Below are 19170 nucleotides of genomic sequence, written 5' to 3' on the forward strand. Positions count from 1 at the left end.
ATAACTTTGCTTTTTTAGCTGCTGAATTATTTTGGAATGGCGTTTACTTATAGATAATGGTTTTGCACTGTGAAAGCACCTGTTACTGTTTTGTGTGATTCCACACTCTTGCATTATCTAATAGTTAAGTAATAAGTGAATTAATCATGGTTTTCTATAACTCTTCAGATGAGTTGATAAATGATTTAGTATTGGATTCCCCTAATAAGCACAGGCTTTGAAATTTACTTTTTCACCTGAAACCTTCATGCCTTAAGTTGGCTTCCGGAGTAGTTCTGATTTATTTGAAGTTGTTTCATGGATACTGTACCAATAAAAGCAAATAATAAAAAAATAGCAAAGGGAAGGAAGAAAGAAAATACAACTTTGACATGAAAAAGTTACAAGCAAAAAAGTGTGAAAATACTTTGAACCTATCTTTTTCTCATCAAATGGCCTTGAATTCATTTTACTTTTATTATAGGACTGGCCTAGAGGCAAAGTAAATTTGAGTGTTACAACAAAGAGGGTGCTATATGGAGGAATTTTTTGAAGTAATGAAATACAACATATGCATAAACCATGCAGCCTTGTAACAGGAAACTTTGTAAGAAGGGTAGACTGTGCTTAACTTTTCTACAATTCTGCAAGAATAAATTTTATTAGGTGTTAGTCAGAAAAAAAAATTATCAGCTGAGTTTTATGCTGTAAGGTTAAATGATTCTTATGACTATGTTTAAATACTGGAGCAGTATAAATTTGGACTTTGATTTATTGGCTAATTCTATTAAGGAACAGAATATTTAACTGTTGCCTTCCTGTTAAATTGCTTCTGCATAAGGACAGATTTTTTGAAAGGTTTGGGCTTTGAAATTTTTTCATAGAAGAGATCTGTTGATGACTACTTCTAAATGGTTTCTCACGTAACTTTGGAAAACTGTTAGTGTTTTGGTATTTTATTTTTCTATTAATAAGGGAGTTAGAACCTCTTCTCTAAATTGAGCATGTGAATGGAAAAATAATCAAGGAAAATATTCTCTGAATCTCTTACCATCCGTTTCCTTTTACCTTCTTCAGCTCTTCTTAACAGTAATGATTGTAGCCTAATAATCACAGCCTAACTGATATGAAAATTCTCATTGCCTTCAGTATGCCAGAACTTTGTCTCAATTATGAATTGCTAGATTAATCTCTTAATCTGCAATTTATTTTAAAAAAGCACTATAATTTAAGTGAAGTAAAACCAATTGCAGAAATGAGTAACACAGTTGTATATGTAAGGGAAAGACTTGTTTTTCAAAACTTTGGTAAATTCTATATGATACATTTTCTAATTTCCCTTGTTGAAGTATGGTACCCAAAAGTGTGCAGTCACTGTGCACTGGTAGTATAAAATGTTTTGTATCTTACATGTGGGGTTACGGCTTCTGCAGTGCTCCTGCCAAGAGTCAGTGAGTGCCAAGGCAGAACAATAATTACCTCATATGTTTTTAATAGCACATATATATTAATAATGACCCAATCTGTCTTTGTCTTTTTGGTGACATATTGTTGACTCATATTTAATTCATTGTCCTACTCCAATCTCCAGATTCTTCTTCTTAGTGCTGTTGTCTGCCATTCTCTGGTTTCCTGTGAGTCAATTGCCTGAGTTCACATCAGATGTTTTATTTCAGTTTAGAGATGCTGTCTCTAAAGTTTAGAAATGCAGTATATGTTATTACCCTGTCTAATAAATAGTTTGGCATGATGAATTTTCTGTTACTTCAAACTTATGTACAGCTTTATTATTTACATATGTACTTTCTTCTTTAAATGTTCCAGCATTTCATGTGAATGCATTTGTCTATAAGATTTGTTTGCTGACCCATATTTCCTCCAGAAGAATGCAGTTTTAGTTTCTAACTATTTAGTCTATTTTGTCTTCTCAAAGGGTCTTTCAGAAGTGTGTGTATGTAGATTTTGTTTATTTTTCTAGTGGTCATCAGTGATTACTTAATTACAAAAAAAGTCTCTAACCTATAGGAATTTATTTGGAGGGTGACCAAACCCTTGTTAGCTGTTTTTCCTAGAGGATTGAAATGTATCTTGTACAAGCTACAATGCTCTATACTAATTTTATTTTGGGTTATTATGTTTGGTGCAAATCATTCCTATCAAAAATCACTCTACTACTTCATTGTGGTAGCTTAGTCCCTAAGTACCACACAGCTGCTCACTCCCTTTCTCCCACATCACCCTGGTAGAATGGGGAGGAGAATCAGAAAAAGGTAAAACCTGTGAGTTGAGACAAGAACAGTTCAAAATTTGAAATAAAGTATGATAATAATGATAATGGCAATAAAAAAAAAAGAGATAAATAAAACCCAAGATAAACAAATAATGCACAGTACAGTTGCTCAGCACCCACTGACTGATGCCCAGCCTGGCCCCCATCAGTGATCAGCCCCTCACAGCCAACTCCTCATCATTTGAATGTTCACAGTGTGCTTGTTGGGGTTTTAGTTTAGTCCTAGTTTTTCTTCTGTTAAAGGAATTTTTTCCCATAGCATGTTGCTAGGAGATAAATGGCCATACTTGAGAGGAGATAGCCATACTTAAGAAAGACAAAAGGGCTCGGCCAGGCTTTTGTTCTCACCTGGCGGGCAGTTCAGTTCGCTCTCAGCGTCTGGAGGGAGAAGGTGCAGAGAAAGGAGCTGCTGGTTCCCGTTTTCGGCGTCTTTCCTTTCTGCTGGAAACAACACCGGGGATCCCAAAGCTGCTTTCCCTGCCCTGCTGGAGCATGGGCTGCGGCCGCCCTACTCCGCTGCTGCTTCGAGCCTTCGTTACGCTGTAGCCGTGCTTACCCTGCCTGCCTGGAGCCCCGGGGGGTTCCCCTTTTGGATACATCTCGTCTGCCACCCGGGATTTGTGTTTGTGCCTGCCGCTCCAGCCTACCAGTCCAGCCTGCTGTTTCCGGGAACCCGGGACCAGCTGCCCACCGGTTTGTGGAGCTCCTTTGTTCCATCCTTCCCCGGGATCCCAGGGCATCAGAGCAGCCGCGTGCTTCCCGAGCTCGCTCCGGAGCGCCCCCTGCAGCCGCGGGGGAACCGTCGCACCTGCCCTGCTCACCGGGAGCCGCCAGCGATCCCTGCCGGCTGCGAGCGGAACTGCACCCGAGGGGAAATAGCCTGACAGCCGAGAAGGCCGGGACTGGGTTTGTGTTTGCTGTTACTGCCATAGTTGTTGTTGTTTTGTTTGACTAGTTATATATATATATATATATATATATATATATGTATATATATATATATAGTAAAGAACTGTTATTCCTATTTCCCACATTTTTTGCCTAAAGACCCTTGATTTCAAAATTATAATAATTCAGAGGGAAAGGGGTTATATCTGCCACTCCAAGGGAGGCTTCTGCCTTCCTTAGCAGACACCTGTCTCTCAAACCGAGACAGTGCTTCCAACAGTATTAAAATGTAGGATAACAAATTGTTCCTGCTTGTTAAACCTGTGATGTCTTTTCTGAGACTGCCAAGAAGGAAAATGGTAGGATGGTGGGTTTTTTTGATGGAGATGTAATTCAGTGACTCATTTTACCACAAAGTAAGAGTTAATCTTTTCTCTATGTTGGTTACTGGCCTAGGATATATATATACAAATGACTTGAATGTGAAAAGTGGCTGTGTTTATGTGGTGTTTTTTAGCAAATTAAGTCAAGCTGTTTATTTCTAATTTTTTAGGGTATATTTGAAACTTCTTGAAGATGTATTGGACTTTCATCTAATACTCTACAGTAAATCCCCACTTTTGTGTTGTAAGCTTCTGACCATCTGACTTTGCTATAAATATTGTCAATGAGTTCTTTGGATGTGACTGCAATTATTGTGGAGATCATTCTTCACCACATATCTTTAACAATATTTTAGCTCAAAAAATTAGTAAATAATCACACAGAAGGGGTAAGTTAGAAGGTATCCCTGGAGGTCATCTAATCTACCCACCCTGCTCAGAGTTCCTAGAGTGTATTACTTGGGGTTGTGTCCAGATGGCTTTTGAATATTCTCCAGAGAAGGATACTCCACAATCCCTCTGAGCAGACTGCTCCAGTGCCAAGCCACAGCCTCACAGTAAAGAAGTTTTTCCTCATGTTCAGGTGGAATTCCTGTGTACATCAGTTTCTGCCCATTGCCTCTCATCCTGTTGCTTGGAATCACTGGGAAGAGTCTAGGTCCATCCTCTTGACACTCTCCCTTCAGATACTTACTTATATACATTGATGAGGGCTCCTGAGGCTAAACAGGCTCAGCTCCCTCAGCCTGTCCTCATGAGAGAGATGACCCCATCCCTTAGTCATCCTTGTTGCTCTCCCCTGGACCTGCTGCAGGAGCTCCAAGTCTCTCTTGTAGTGGGGATCCCAGAACTGGACACAGCACTCCAGATGTGGCCTCACTAGGGCTGAGTAGGGGGGCAGGACCATCTCCCTCAACCTGCTGGCAATGCTCTTCCTAATGCATCCCAGGATACTATTGGCCTTTTTGGCCACAAAGGCACACAGCTGGCTCATGGACATCTTGCTGTTCACCCTAGGTCCTTCTCCATAGAGCTGCTTGGACCAGCTATCTTGGACCCCTTGTCCCTCTAGGGCACATTCCCATGGGATTCTTCAAGAAGGTCACTGAAGATGCCAACATTAGCTCTCCTGAAGTCCCAGGTTGTGATGATACTCATTGACATGCTTCTTCACAGGATACTAAGCTCCATGATCTCATGGTCACTGTAGCCAAGGCTGCCCCCAGCCTTCACATCTCTAACCATACCTTCCATGTTAGGTAGTATAAGGTCCAGCTGCACACTTTTCCTAGTTGGCTCCTTCACCACCTGTGTCAGAAAGTTATCAATGCTTTCCAAGAACTTCCTGGGTTGTTTCTGCCTCACTGTGTGGTTCCTCCAGCAGATGTCAAGGTGGTTGGAGTTCTCCACGAGAACCAGGGCCTGTGACTGTGCTGGTACTTCCAGCTGTCTATATAAGACCTCGTTTGCTTCCTCCTCCTCCTCAGGCAGCCTATAGCAATCACCCACAACACTGTCACTAGTCTGCCCTTTAATCCTAACCCATAAGCTGTTGACTCACTCATCATCCTCCCTGACACAGAGCTTTATACATCAAAGTGCTTTGGGAAATGCTTAGCAGTCATGAAGCTTCTTAGTCTAAGGAGACTATAAGAGGAGAAGTAGGAGAAAAGATGGGGAATTTCACTGGCTTTTAACAGTGGGATCATATAGTTCTGTTTGGTTATAAGTTTTCAGGTCTGTTTTAAATGGAATTTTAAAGTTGACAGATTTATTTTATGGTGGTGACTTAAGATCTTACTGATAACTTTTGAAAGTACCTAAAATATTGAAAAATAGGGCATGTATTCAACTTCAACTGAACTCAGTGAAAGGTCTGCTGTTGATTTATGATTCACTAAAAACATCCACGTGCCTGAACTATTCAGTCAAATGCTACTCATTTGGAAGGGCAACTGGTGACAGTACTTGTTTGTGGGAGATTTGCTAGTTCAGTAAGATGTTCTATAATATTTATATAATGTATGATAGATGTATAACTTCAGTTGAGAGCGGAAAGATTCACAGACTAGAATTTCTCCTACTTGCTTTAGAAAAAGTATATATACAGTGTTGTAATGCCTGTATGAATGCAAGGTTCTTAGAAGAAGATCTCTGCAGCTGCTAGGGCCTGAAAACTAGTTACTGACCAAGTTATGGCAAAAAACAGAATTTAAAGAAAAGAATTTTACCATCTCTTCATGAATCGTTATTATTCAGGCTACATCTATGCATACAGCCATTTTCAAGACCTCCTCTGTTTATGCTGTCTATAATTAATCTTCTGCATTGAAAAAGAGAGCAACTTCGAGTGACACTGCTTTCACAGCTGCCCGAACATTTTTCCTGAGACAATTTCTTGCACTAGGTGGAAACATCCACTTTTAAATGTGGAAAAAATTACTTCCTTAATATAGAGGTTGTAATAAACAAATTTTAGTACTATAGTCTGCTTAGGGGAAGAGGCTTTACCTGTCGTGTCTACACAGTGCCAAATACCATGTTTCTTTCAGTAGGAATTTTAGTTGGGTTGCAGCTATGATACTTTGGGATCTTTATACTGCCTGCTGATCTATCCTACTCCTTTGAAGCATACTAGTGTTTTTCCTAAGAGTCCTTCCATCACCTCAGGTTAATATGAGATTTAAAGGCATCATTCCCAAGTCGCATAATTTAACTATGTCATCTTCTGTGGTAAGTCTTGAATCAAGAACAAAGGAGTGTATCACAGATCTCTAAGGGATTAATTGTGTGAGTGAGGGCTGATTTGCCTTTGGAGATACTTCAGTAGTTCAAGATTCCCTTTCCATCTAAAATTCTCCTTATGTTTTATGGCAGGCACAAATCTACAAGAGGTTAGGTAGAGAGAATACAGTATGATGGATGAGAGAAACAAGGCTATTTTCTATTCTTGTGGCAGCTCTGACTCCATGCTTTACTGTAACTTGACCAGGGAGGCTCCTTACAGAGAGTGCTGTTACAGAGAGAGCACCTCTTGTGTTGGGACTTAGGAATACATTTTACTGCAATACTTTAATATCCAGAATGGATTAGGAAATAATCCTAATTATTATAAGCTAACATCAGTAGAATAAGGACATAGTGTTTTCCTAAAACACTTTCCTTAGTTTCTCTTAAAGTTTTTCTCTTCCTGTCCACTACTCTATTTTTATTTCCTTCCCTTTGGAGTGATTTTTCAATTCCAGCAGGAGAGCACCCAGTCAATGTCAGCTGGAACATGCGTACACTTTGTGCATCATTTGGGATGGGTACTTGCATTAGCACTGAGTGATGCAGGGCAATTTTCCTTTTCCTCTTTGCTTGTGTTTAGGGTATTGGCAGTCAGATCCTCTGGCCTAGGATGAATGGCCACAGCTGAAGTCCTGAACTTTGATCCCTTCTGTAGTTATGCAAGGAGCAGCCACCAGACCACCAAGCTAGCAAATTCAGAGTTCTTTCTGAATGTTCTTTCTGAAGCATGAACACATGCTTCCTGCACTGGGTTAGGGAGGTAACGTAAGACTTGCCTTTTACTAGGCATACATTGTTTGAAGAACTGCTCAAGTTATTTTCAAATGGTTTTTCCATTCATCATACCTGATTCCTGAAGTTCTTTTCTCACAGTTGCCCCAGATCTGCTTTGCTAAAGGAACTACACTCAGCAGCAAGTAGAATTTTCCAAAATGGGTTTGAGCTGGAGAAGTCTGTGTTCCCTATGCTGCGAGAATTTTCAGGGGCAAATTTCAATGGTAAAGGAAAAGGAAAACATACTTTCCTGTTTCAAGTCAGGACAGGAACTTGTCTTCCCATGTGTGGGAATATAGTTTATGTGTATCACTTCACTGGTCACTTTTTTATCGTATTAGGAAAACATTTCCCATGTATCATTAAAGGGCTCTTAGGCTCCTGAGTGTGTTGTAAATGCCAGTTTATCTTTTAATTTTATTTCATTGATGTTTCCTTCCATGTGAGGCTTTTTTAGTGAGGTATTTGATTACCATTGAAGGCAGTTAAAGTTTTCTCTGCTGACATCTTCCTAAACTCTGTAATTTTATGAAGCTTTTTCTGATTTCCAATTTATCCCAGTGTAGTTTTCATTGCCTGATTTCATGTGGTGCTCAGGCCTTGTGATTATATAGTGTATGCTTTATGAAAATGATTTGGTGCCAGAGGGGAAGCTCAGAGTACAGGAAATCATTAACATGCAAAAAAACCTTGAGCTCCAAAATAGCTTTAATTAGAAGCTTATTTCAAAGAACTACCACCTGCCTCTCATTTTGTCTTTGCATTAGCTCTAAAAACATTGTGGCTTAAAAGTGTGATGTAAATATATTCCTATCCTGTTAGAATAACAAAACTACAAAACAACAGTAGCTAAACTTGTGCTTAAAAGTAGCAGTTTCTGGCTAAAGGGCATTCCTCTTGAGATACGAACTGCTGAAACTATGTAGAGTACACTAAGTGATTCCATCTGATATGCAGAAAACACTGTGGTTTATATTTTCACTTTATAAATGTGTCACTGGCAAGGCCAACTGGCTGCAATAAGCTTTTTTGAAATGGATGTTTCTGGTTGAGTATTTGGAAGACTGCATTTCTCAGAGTGAAACATAAAAACTCCATTCACTAGCTACACGTTAAAAACAAATGGCTGAAGGAAATAAGTTGACCTATAAAAAGCTGGGAAATAAAAGTTCATACACAATTTAGTTTTCTTTAGTTATGCTTTACCTGTTTGGATAACTGGTGTTTGATCCACTAGTACAAGCTAGTTAAAATCCAAATTTGAAAATTAGTGAGTAGGAACAACACAAGTATGATGAACAAAGTGGTGGGTATATTAAGAAGTGCTGCTATGCTTTTAAAGGCCAAAAGAGTGATTGCTGATTCAGTCTTGTGCCTCTGTTTCTCTAGACAGTACAGTTCAGTACTGCAGTGTGCTTGGGGATCATTGGAGTGCTCTAAAGAACTTGTCATATTATGGCATGTCATATTCAATTGTGTCACTACTGTTAAAACAGGAGAGATTTTAACAATGATATTTGCATGTGGTTGGGGATTGTGCATGCTAAAGATGAATGCTTCTATGTTTGGCATGACATGTAGTAGCTTCATACATATTGCAGGAGTGTTTCTATTCATCACTTTCATGATGTTAGGGAATTGGTAAGAATAAGATCGATATATATAATATAGAGAAGAACAGAAGCTATTGCTATTTGTTACTTAAACAGTAACACCTCAACACTTGTAATGACTTTTACTTTTTTCTGTTATTTGAATTGTAATATGTCTACTAGATTATCACTTTGTATCTATTGTATCTGCTATAGTTTTCATCAGAAGAGATGAAACTGTAGAAATTAAAAACTTAATTGTATATTTTAGACAAGCTTAAACCCTAAAGATTGTGGTCAGCAGTTGTCTAGGAGACAGTTTTCTCACTACCATCAGTATACAGGAGTACCTGAAATTTAATTCTATTACAAAATAGGTAAGATTTCTGTGGTAGTAGGGGCATTCACTTTGCAATTAAATGTCTTTTACTTTTGATCTTATATCAAGCAATGTTTTGAACTTTTCAAAATGGAATAGCAACATGGTAAAAATTTAAATATACATAACTTTGTTGTTTTGTTTTGTTTTGTTTTTTTTTTTGTGACTTAAATTATTTTATGCACAGTTTTAATTTTTCATTCTTCCCCCCCCCACCCCCCCCAACTTTATATCTTTCTGTGGAAGAAAAGATGAAAAACAGGAAGCCTTAAAAAAACCCCAGTATTCTACTACTGTGCCTTTTAAAATAAAAATTTCAAGCTGCTATCTTTATTCAGTTTGTCTTCAGGGTTCAGGTGCCAGGGAGTTCCACGAAATTTAGACTCTGAAAGTTAAAGTTCAGGAAATAGGGCTGTCAGACAGCTGCAGATTTCTTCTGTAGCATGCTACTGATGGTAGGAGAATGCACAGGAGACTTTGGAAGGGGATTTGAAGATTCTCTATACCAAGACTTACAGGGTTGCATTCTTGATAAAGGTGTAAAGTAGAAGTGGAACTGAACAGTTAGCTATGTAAAGTGTTGAGAGGGTTTGCAGTAAGCCTGATGCTGAATGTGAACATATGTGATTTTGAGGTAACAGAGATAGAATAACTGTGGTCACACAGACACCTGGATTATGAAGCACTGTTTTCTTGCATGCCAAATAAAAACGCCACTAGTTATTTGCAGTAGCCAATAACTATGCTTTAAAATAACCATACCTAAGAGAGTGTGGTGGCAACCAGTGGGCTAGCACCTTTTACTGGATATCAGTGTTTGTACTAGCTCCTAAGGGAACTTTTACTGGTTAATCATTATTTTGTACAGCTGGCTCACTCATACTCTTTTTAGACTGCATCAGCAGTGTGATAATAATGTCAGCAACTGTTGGGAAGTGGAAGCTGGGTATCATTAACATTGACAGCATACCAGTACAAAACTTCTCAATTTTCCCTACTCTCTTCTGATCAGGAGTATGTGCTAGGACTAAATCCTGTGAAATTTCACAGCTTAGAGGAACAGAAATCTACCGTAGATGCCTTAGAGTAGTTCAGAGATAAAAGACAGAATGACTTCTTTGAATATCTGATTTGAATGATTTTTCTTTTGACATGACCTAGTCCAATCCCACTCCCTGAGCAGGTTCAGCTAGAAGTTGCTCGGGATTGTGTTCTGTTGTATTTTCTGTATGTCTATGGGAGAAGAGTTTACAGCCTTTCTGGAAAATGGGCTGTAGTGTTTGATGACCTTCATAGTAAAAAAAAAAAAAATTATGTTCAGATAGAATTTCATGTGATACAGTTTGTTACTGTTTACTTTAGTTCTGTAAGTGGGTGCCACAGAGAAGAGTCTGTCTTCTTCTTGTCTTTTCACTAGAGACTGAAAGATTCAACTTTGCCTCCACCAAATGAACAACATGAATTGCACTTTCAAATGTCCTTCTTATCACATGGTTGTTATTTGCAACAGGGTTTATGACGTGTTATGAATTATATGCAGAATCTGGAAAAAAGGATTGTACATCTTAATTCTTAGAAAGTAGGAAAATATGAAAAAGAGATGAAGGAGGCAGGAAGGACGCTGCTGCTTTATCTTCCTTTTTTTTTTTTTTTTTTTTTTTTTTTTCTGTTTTTACCCTAAGCTAAGTTTTTATTGTGTATTTCAATCACAAGGACAAGTAGTATGACATACTTTCTGGCCTTTTACACTGCTATTTATTTCTAAGTAGTTAAAGTTTCTGTGAAGAATCACAGTGGAGATGAACAATGTTTTGCACTGTACATTTGTTGCTTTTTCAGATATTGAATATTTCTTTGACTTTTGTTACTTTTCCGGAACTGTAAGAATGAAGGTTTAGTCTATTTTTGTTTTGTTTCACCTTCCTGTGTTAGAAAACTTATTAAAGGATTGAGGGTGGAACTTAGTGAACAGACAATTTATTTGGGTCATTCATGCATACAGAATCATTCCTGAGGCAAACCAGAGTATTTTAATCGAGGTGAGTAGACATTTTGAATTACAAATATTTCATGTAGTCTTTGCTAGATAAGGGCTTATCTATGAATTCAGGAGAGATGCATCTATCAGCTTCAGGAAGTGTTAGTCTTAATGGTATAGCTCTCTTTGAATGCATGAAAAATATTGTTTGCACGAATTGTCACCCTTGCATATGAAGTGCAAACTGCATAATCATCTTTTGATCTCAGAAATCTTCCCAATGGGGCTTTGAATTTAGATTGGTATACTTGAGGCATGATGAGCCGTTTCTTAAGTCATGTCTTGTGGCTGCTGATTAATGCATGAGGCTTGAAGTAATTTACTCCAAGCTGAGTTTTGTATTTGGTATTATTTTTAGACTTGCTGGTAATACAGAGTTGGATCTTTTTTTGTTTTTTCTTTCCTTGAAGACTGAAAATATGAATGTAAAACGTGGAAGACATTACCATGGTATTATTTTCACAACAATACATATTTGTAGGACTTTCTGTTATGTTGCTTAAGTAGACTTGAAAGAATAGAATTGGTTGTTTTTAAACCACAGATGTTATGACTGCTTTTAAGGTATGGAAGCATTTAAGAATCAGAATAATTTGGCGTTTTCGGAATATTGAAACATTTCTTTTAACTGAAATTGTAATAGTTATATCCATAGGAATACTGTTTTGAAACAAAATATCTTGCCTTTTTTTTTTAATGTATTCTGAATGTTATTTCCTGCCCCCCCCCAATCTAGTTTGTTTATTTTAGAAAGTAAGCTTTTATTGAAGTTGGAATATTTAGCGTTCTTCCTCATAATAAACACTCCCATAAATGAAAATTTACTTTTTTTAGGATTACTTATATGTCCAATTTTAGTTTCCTCACAGTTTTAGGATTAAAATGACACAAGTAACATTGCTTTGTTTCCTTTGTATGTCTTTTTGTTGCTTCCCTTAGGTCGAGATTTGATCTGCATACAGTCCATGGATGGGATGCTCATGCTGTTTGAACAAGAAAGTTACGCTTTTGGCCGGTTTTTACCTGGTTTTCTTCTGCCCGGTCCCTTGGCTTACAGCTCACGCACAGACTCTTTCATTACAGTGTCTTCTTGTCAACAGGTTGAGAGTTACAAGTATGTGTTTATGTTTAGTAATTATAGTATACTTTGGTGGTATCATTTACTAGGTAAACACATTGAAAGTAATCTTGTTTAATTTTTAATGCCTTTACTGGAGTATGCAAAAGGAGGTAGTTGCAGGAAAGATGTTGTGTGTTGCTGAGTGATTACTGTCTTGGTACAGTCATAGAACAAAGTGTGCTGTGAGTCCTGAGGACTTTATGGTCCTGTTTTATTTTTATAAAGGTATTAAGTCTGCTAGCTTATCAAGGCTATGTTGCTCCCAAGTGTCAGGTTTTTCCCTTCTTCAGTTCAGTCTAGCCTGTGCTTTCAGTGTTGGAACATGGATGAAACTGTTGTGAGCTATTTTAGTTTGTCACCATATTAAGTTTATGGGTTCAACATTTAGAAAAATAGAACAATATGGAAAGTAAAGACTGTGCAAGACATTTGCACTTCCTCCAAGCACAGGGACTATGTATCATAAGGCCAACCAGACAAAAATTTAATAGAGAATAAGAAAGAGAATGAGAGAGATTTTGAAAGACAGACAAGGGGGCATTTGTATTTACTGTGGAGGAGCGGCTTGAATCCATGGGGCTCTCTGATGCAACCATCATGTTGAGAGTTTATCAAGTATCCATCTGTTTAGAATCAGGTGGATGCTTGAACAGTGGGACATTGCGGTGGATGTCTGCTGTGAAGCCTTCCTCAAACAAGGCATTTCCCTATTGCAGACCCTTGTTCTCACAGAGGAATAGTGTTAGGGTTATTGAATCTCTAGGCTTAGCAGTAAATTGGGGTGGCGTGGTGTTTGGGGCAGAGCTACTCCCTGTGATGACAAAAATCCACACCCATTAAAATGGATAAAAAAGTGGCAGAGCTATTAGGCTTACAGAGCAGTAGTTGTTCACAGTTCTAACTAGCAGCCAAAGATAAGGGACGATGATACTGGAGCCAGTATTTCCTTAACATCTTCATCCTGGACAGTAGGACAGAATGCATGTCCTGAAATTCAAGGACAATGTCAAGGTTTTGGAAGTGGCTAATATAGAAAGGAAAGATACGGTTGCCATTCAGAGGAATCTCATGATGCTGAAGTAATGGGGTGAACAAGTACCTTCATGATTTTTTTTCAGAGGTAATAATATATATTAAAGAAAATAAGAATGCCCCTTTTTATAAATAATGCCCTGGGAATCTAATCCAGGGAATGTTAGTTGAACACAATGCTTTGTCACACTACCCTCTTCTGTCACCTGTAGTTCTCAGGCAATACTCTTTGTTTTGCTGCTTAAGCTTGATCAGATTATAGATATCGTGTATTGTTTGCTTAATGCAGGACAAGAAATATATGTTGCAAGTAAAAGTAATTTAATGGAAAATTTGTAGTTTTCCTAAGAAATTAGAATAAAAATTCTAATATAATATAAGAATAAAATTATAATAGAATTTATTAATGTTGTCAAGGAATAAAGAAACATTTTTTCCTTTAAAATGAACATCTCATATGTTTTCCTTATGTTCAGATTCTTGACCTTTGCAACAAATATGACTAAAATTTTTCATCAGTCTGTTACTAATTCAAAAGTGTGCTATTCATGCTGTGGGAAGACATAATTTTAAAGGAATTTTTCACTTGGTTATTGGTCTTTAGTGTCAAATGTTAAGACACTAATGGAACTAATCTCTAGTGTGTGTCTGAATTATGAGGATACATGAATTATGAGAACAGAGTTAAGTAATTCTTTTAAAGTGAAGGAAATGCTAGGGAGAGAAGAGGTTATTTTTATGGTATTGAATAAAATTTGCAACAATTCTGTTTAGTGTTTTTAGCAGAACAAGTTGCCAAAATTCAAATTATCCATCTTCTTATAGCTCTTACAGATCAATGGCTTCATTTGAAAGTAATTTTTATTGTGTTGATCCTGAATTCTTTCAAGATCTAAAAGCAAAATGCCTCTTATATGCTTGATGTGATAACTTAATTGAAAGTTTGTGTTGGTCCTTTGTGGCTTGAGGTTTTTTTCATGCAAGACTCTGCAGGTAGCTGGTACTTAAATATCACTATGTACTGCTGTTTGATGTGAACTTGATTTGGAACCTCCATATTAAGTCTCTGATTAGTTAATAAAATGTCAAGGTGCTTTCCAAGACTATCAGTAAAATACCATGGAAAGAGAAAATTTTGCTAGGTCAGGTTCCTTCTGGGTCCCTTCCAACTTGACTTATTTGGTGATTCTATGATTCTGTAAATCTGCAACTTCTCTTATTAATGTGTTAAACTGAAAAAGGGAAGTAAACTTATTCATACAGAGGATAGTTAAAGACATCCTAATTGTACTAAAAGCAGCTCTCTTAGTATTATTAACTAGGTCAGAGCATTCACCTTAAGCAATTAAATTTCTGCCTCCAAGTACATAGTTTACTTCTGGAAGTAAAACAATTTTAGAAACTAAAATCCTTCAGTAGCACCTCATGTTGAGGTGGAACTTCCTGTGTTTTACTATATGGCCAATATGCTGTATCATTTTGCTACACCACAATACATGCATGAAATGTGAGGAATATTGTTGTTATCATTTTAAATCTCTAATTTTGACAGTGAAGAAAAATATGTCCTGTTAGTTTAGATTGAATTGAAACATTCAGAACTGTGGTGGTTTAAGCTTAGGAGCTGATGGCACTCTGTGATTTCAAGAAATAAATGCTGTCTTTTGGATAAGTTTATGTTGGGTCTCATTCTATTGTTTATTTCACTTACGTAGAAAACTTCTGTATTTCACAGATTATCTATGTGCATACACAGGAAATGGGGTAGATCAATGAGTTACAATACCAGCACAAATTCAGGAAACAGTTACAGAAGAATCAATGAGGACACACTTTGACCACTGAGGATTGCATAGGTGTGAAGAGGACAGATAGATGTGCAGAGCTTGCATGCCAGTTGCTATCTTTTGTTCAAGTGTCTTCATTGCCAATTTTTCTTAGTATGGTTTGTTGGCAGTTAAAATAATAAACCTCCCACAAACCTTCCAACTTCTGCTAAATGTGCCACCTGATGATTTCAGTTTACTGAAGTTTCTTAGATTGCAACCACTTAGTTTACTTAATGGAGGTGCTTGCAAGTTAAAATATTAGATAGAGCAGACTTTCTGAGTAGTTTAGGAAGTTTTTTAAAATCTTAATAGGAGCAAAAAAAGTCATTTTTTATTAGAATTCCAATTTCACAATTTGATAATTGGTTTCTTCTTTGTGGTCTGTATTTCTGTTTTCTAATATTCAGACTATTGAATTTATTTTAATTCTGCATGAAATCTGAATAGAAATGTTTGTTTTAATTTCTACCTTTATACTTAGCTGCTATCCTACTCTAATATTAGTCTTAACATCTTTGCTGATGCTAGATATGTTGCAGCAGGCTTTCTAACCATCCTTTTAGACTGTGATTTTACTATGTATGTATACTTATGATAATTGTATTTTATTTCTTACTTAATGTAAAGGTATTAACTACAAAGATATCTTTTTTTTTTTTTTTTTTTAAACTGCCTGTAATAGATACCAAGTGCTGGCATTTGCAACAGATGCTGATGAAAGACAAAACACAGAACAGCAAAAACTCAGTTCTGGAAAAAGACTTGCGGTAAAACCTGTTTATGTTACGTACCCTGTATGAACACTGCACAAATATTGAAATGACCGATGCTAAGTTAGGAATGGAAACATTGTCTGCTGACAAAGGACCTGATCCAGTTGCTGCTAAAGGCAATGGAATGACTCCAGTGGATTTCTATTAAGGTTTCTTTGGGCCTCAGTTGTTTGAGGCTGGGCCTTAAAACTTGCTGTTGTTCTAATGAGAAAAGAAAAAGAGAGAACTGCACTGGAGATAACTATTTCCAAGGCAATCTTTGTAATACAGAACCTACACTGTAGTAAAACAGATAAATAGGTACACCTGAATTATTGCTTATATTTTTAAATGAAGTCTAATTGTGACTTTATATTGTAGAAAGTTAATCTCATTCTCCTTGGGGAATCCTTTTGTCTCGGTTTGAAAAGACAGGTGTCTGCTAAGGAAGGCAGAAGCCTCCCTTGGAGTGGCAGATGTAACCCCTTTCCCTCTGAGTTATGATTTTGGAATCAAGGGTCTTTAGGCAAAGATGTGGGAAATAGGAATAACAGTTCTTTACTATATATATAGATAGATAGATAGATAGGTAGATATATAACCAGTCGAACAAAACAACAACAACTATGGCAGTAACAGCAAACACAAACCCAGTCCCAGCCTTCTCAGCTGTCAGGCTATTTCCCCTCGGGTGCAGTTCCGCTCGCAGCCGACAGGGATCGCTGGCGGCTCCCGGTGAGCAGGGCAGGTGCGATGGTTCTCCCGCGGCTGCTTTGGTGCCCTGGGATCCCGGGGAAGGATGGAACAAAAAAAACTTCACAAATCCCGGCTGGTCAGCCGGTCCTGGACTCCCGGAACCGCAGGCTGGACTGGCAGGCCGGAGCTGCAGGCACAAACACAAATCCCGGGTGGCAGACGAGATGTATCCAAAAGGGGAACCCCCCGGGGCTCCAGGCAGGCAGGGTGAGCACGGCTACAGCGTAGCGAAGGCTCGAAACAGCAGCGGTGCAGGGCGGCCCCAGCCCCAGCCTCTAGCAGGGCAGGGAAAGCAGCCTTGGGATCCCGGTGTTGTTTCCAGCGGAAAGGAAAGACGCCGAAAACGGGAACCAGCAGCTCTTCTCTCCGCGGCTTCTCTCTCCAGACGCTGAGAGCGAACTGAACTGCCCGCCAGGTGAAAACAAAAGCCTGGACGGGCCCTTTTGTCTTTCTTAAGTATGGCTATCTCCTCTCAAGTATGGCCATTTATCTCCTAGCAACATGCTATGGGAAAAAATTCCTTTAACAGAAAAAAAACTAGGACTAAAGTAAAACCCCAACACCTTTGTACTCAGAGAAAAATTCACAGTGAAATGTTTCCATAAATAGTCAGTGTCCTGAACTCTTTTTATCAAAAACCTATGGATTCAATAGTCTTCTGGAGGTCTCTGTCACTAATTTGTTTAATATTTGAGCTGCCTCCTCTTAAGAGGAAGAGAACTTAATTCTTTGTGGTCCTGCAGTAGAGTTGCTTGTCTGCTAAATGTACTGCATATATAAAATGCTAGATTCAGCATATTTCTGGTACAGCAGTAAAGTATTGGGAGAGCATCTTCCTTCAAGCTGGCTAATTGAAGAATTTTTCAAATACACATAGGCTGAATCCTCCGCGTAGAAGTAGGAGAAGGCAATTTATAAATAACAAATCTGGAGACTTCATCAGATATACTGCAAATGAAACCGTTTTTTCAAATCTAAAATGTGAAGCATACATGGAAACAAACTTAATAAGCTGGATTTTTCCCTTTAACTTTTAAGATGGCACTTCCAGTTTCATACATCAGATATGCCAGGGTATTTGCTGACCCATCCTATGCTCTTTAAGTGAAATGATTGATACCGTTCCTATAGGAAGTGCTGACAGTTAACTTTGATATATTTTTACTTCAGAAATTCTAAATTTCTGTTTAACCAGCTTGGCAGAAGTCAAAAGCATTTTTTGCATGTGTATTTAGTTGAAATTTCTCAGAGCAGCTGAAGAAACAACCCAATGAAATGTATCAATAAGCAGTAGTATTGTTTAAAGAGAGGTGAGGTAGGATTTGTAAGTAGTTGTTTATTATATCAATGTATGTAGTTGGAGAAGTAAACAAACTATGACATACATGAGTATTCTCCAGATTAAAGGGTGTACATGAGTAACTGCAAGCATTAATATTGGCTTACACACCTAAAACGTTTTTCTAGTGTTCCATTTGTATATATTGGTAGAGTAAGTTGTTACCTTTTGCTCCCTATCCTTGTCCTTAATAACCAAGGATACATACAGAGGCAGATGAAAATCATTCTAATACTCTGTTCTTGGATTCATTAGTTAAAGTATAAAGCATTTTCGTTTTGAATGGTATGTGTGTTTTAAATTCTAAATGTACTTAGCTGAACTGCATAGCCAACAATTCATGACTATTTTAAAAAGAAGACATTTTTGCTGCTTGAGTCACATTAAGGAAAGTTACAAACTGCCCTCAGAATAAGAGGATAATTCTCATCCAGAAAATTCTATCTGTGTTAATGATATGTAATTTGATTAGTTCTGAGCCTTCTCAGAGTTTTGTCTTTAATGTGTCTTTAGCTGTCAATTGATTTCTGGAGCATGTTTTTTCTTTTGAAGGTGGATTGGGTCTTAAACATCGGAGAGCAAGCACTGGATATATGCGTTGTCTCGTTTAATCAGGGAGTTTCTTCTGTTTTTGTGCTTGGTGAGAGAAACTTCTTTTGCCTTAAGGATAATGGGCAAATAAGATTCATGAAAAAACTTGATTACAGTCCGAGTTGCTTCATTCCTTACTGTTCAGGTTTGTAAAAGGAAGATTCATCTTAACCTTATCTTGGTTGCTTTTAGAACTAACAGTTGTTTGTTTATTTTTTTTTCCCCCACTAAATAAATATACTTTTCCAAATAAGCAGGTGAGGCATTGTGCAGCCTGGTCTAGTGGAAGATGTCCCTGCCCATGGCATTTAGGTTAGATATTAGGAAGAAATTCTTTACTGTGAGGGTGGTGAGACACTGGAACAGGTTGCCCCAGCCCTGGCAGTGTTGAAAGCCAGGTTGGATAAGGCCTTGAGTGACCTGGTCTAATGGGAGGTGTCCGTGCCCTTGGTAATGGGGGTTGGGTCTAGATGGTCTTTAAGGTCTGTTCTAACCCGAGCCATTCTATGATTCTGTATTTCTATGATTTGTTTAAAGGATGTGAAATTGGAGCTCTCTTTTTGAACCAGGCAGGTTTATTTCAAATATTACGTTTTGTGAAGTGTCATAATTTTTCGAATCTAAATATTTTCTTATCA

The 19170-nt window shown here is 37.8% G+C and overlaps 1 protein-coding gene across 17 annotated transcripts in view; it reads left to right on the forward strand.

Moving 5' to 3' along the window:
* BBS9 (Bardet-Biedl syndrome 9) overlaps positions 1-19170 on the forward strand; it is a 288845-nt gene that overhangs the window by 18940 nt on the left and 250735 nt on the right. For 16 of the 17 annotated variants that reach the window (XR_011149049.1, XM_069007583.1, XM_069007584.1 and 13 more), the window contains 3 exons: positions 12053-12227; positions 15777-15861; positions 18494-18677. Coding sequence is in view for 16 of the 17 variants with exons in the window: in XM_069007583.1 (XP_068863684.1) it covers positions 12053-12227; positions 15777-15861; positions 18494-18677 (444 nt within the window). In the remaining variant the exon portion in view is untranslated. The remainder of the gene's footprint in view (positions 1-12052; positions 12228-15776; positions 15862-18493; positions 18678-19170) is intronic. The other variant, XM_069007577.1, reaches the window with a different exon arrangement.

The sequence above is a fragment of the Aphelocoma coerulescens genome, chromosome 2 (genome assembly GCF_041296385.1).
Source record: "Aphelocoma coerulescens isolate FSJ_1873_10779 chromosome 2, UR_Acoe_1.0, whole genome shotgun sequence".
NCBI classification, from domain to species: Eukaryota; Metazoa; Chordata; class Aves; order Passeriformes; family Corvidae; genus Aphelocoma; species Aphelocoma coerulescens.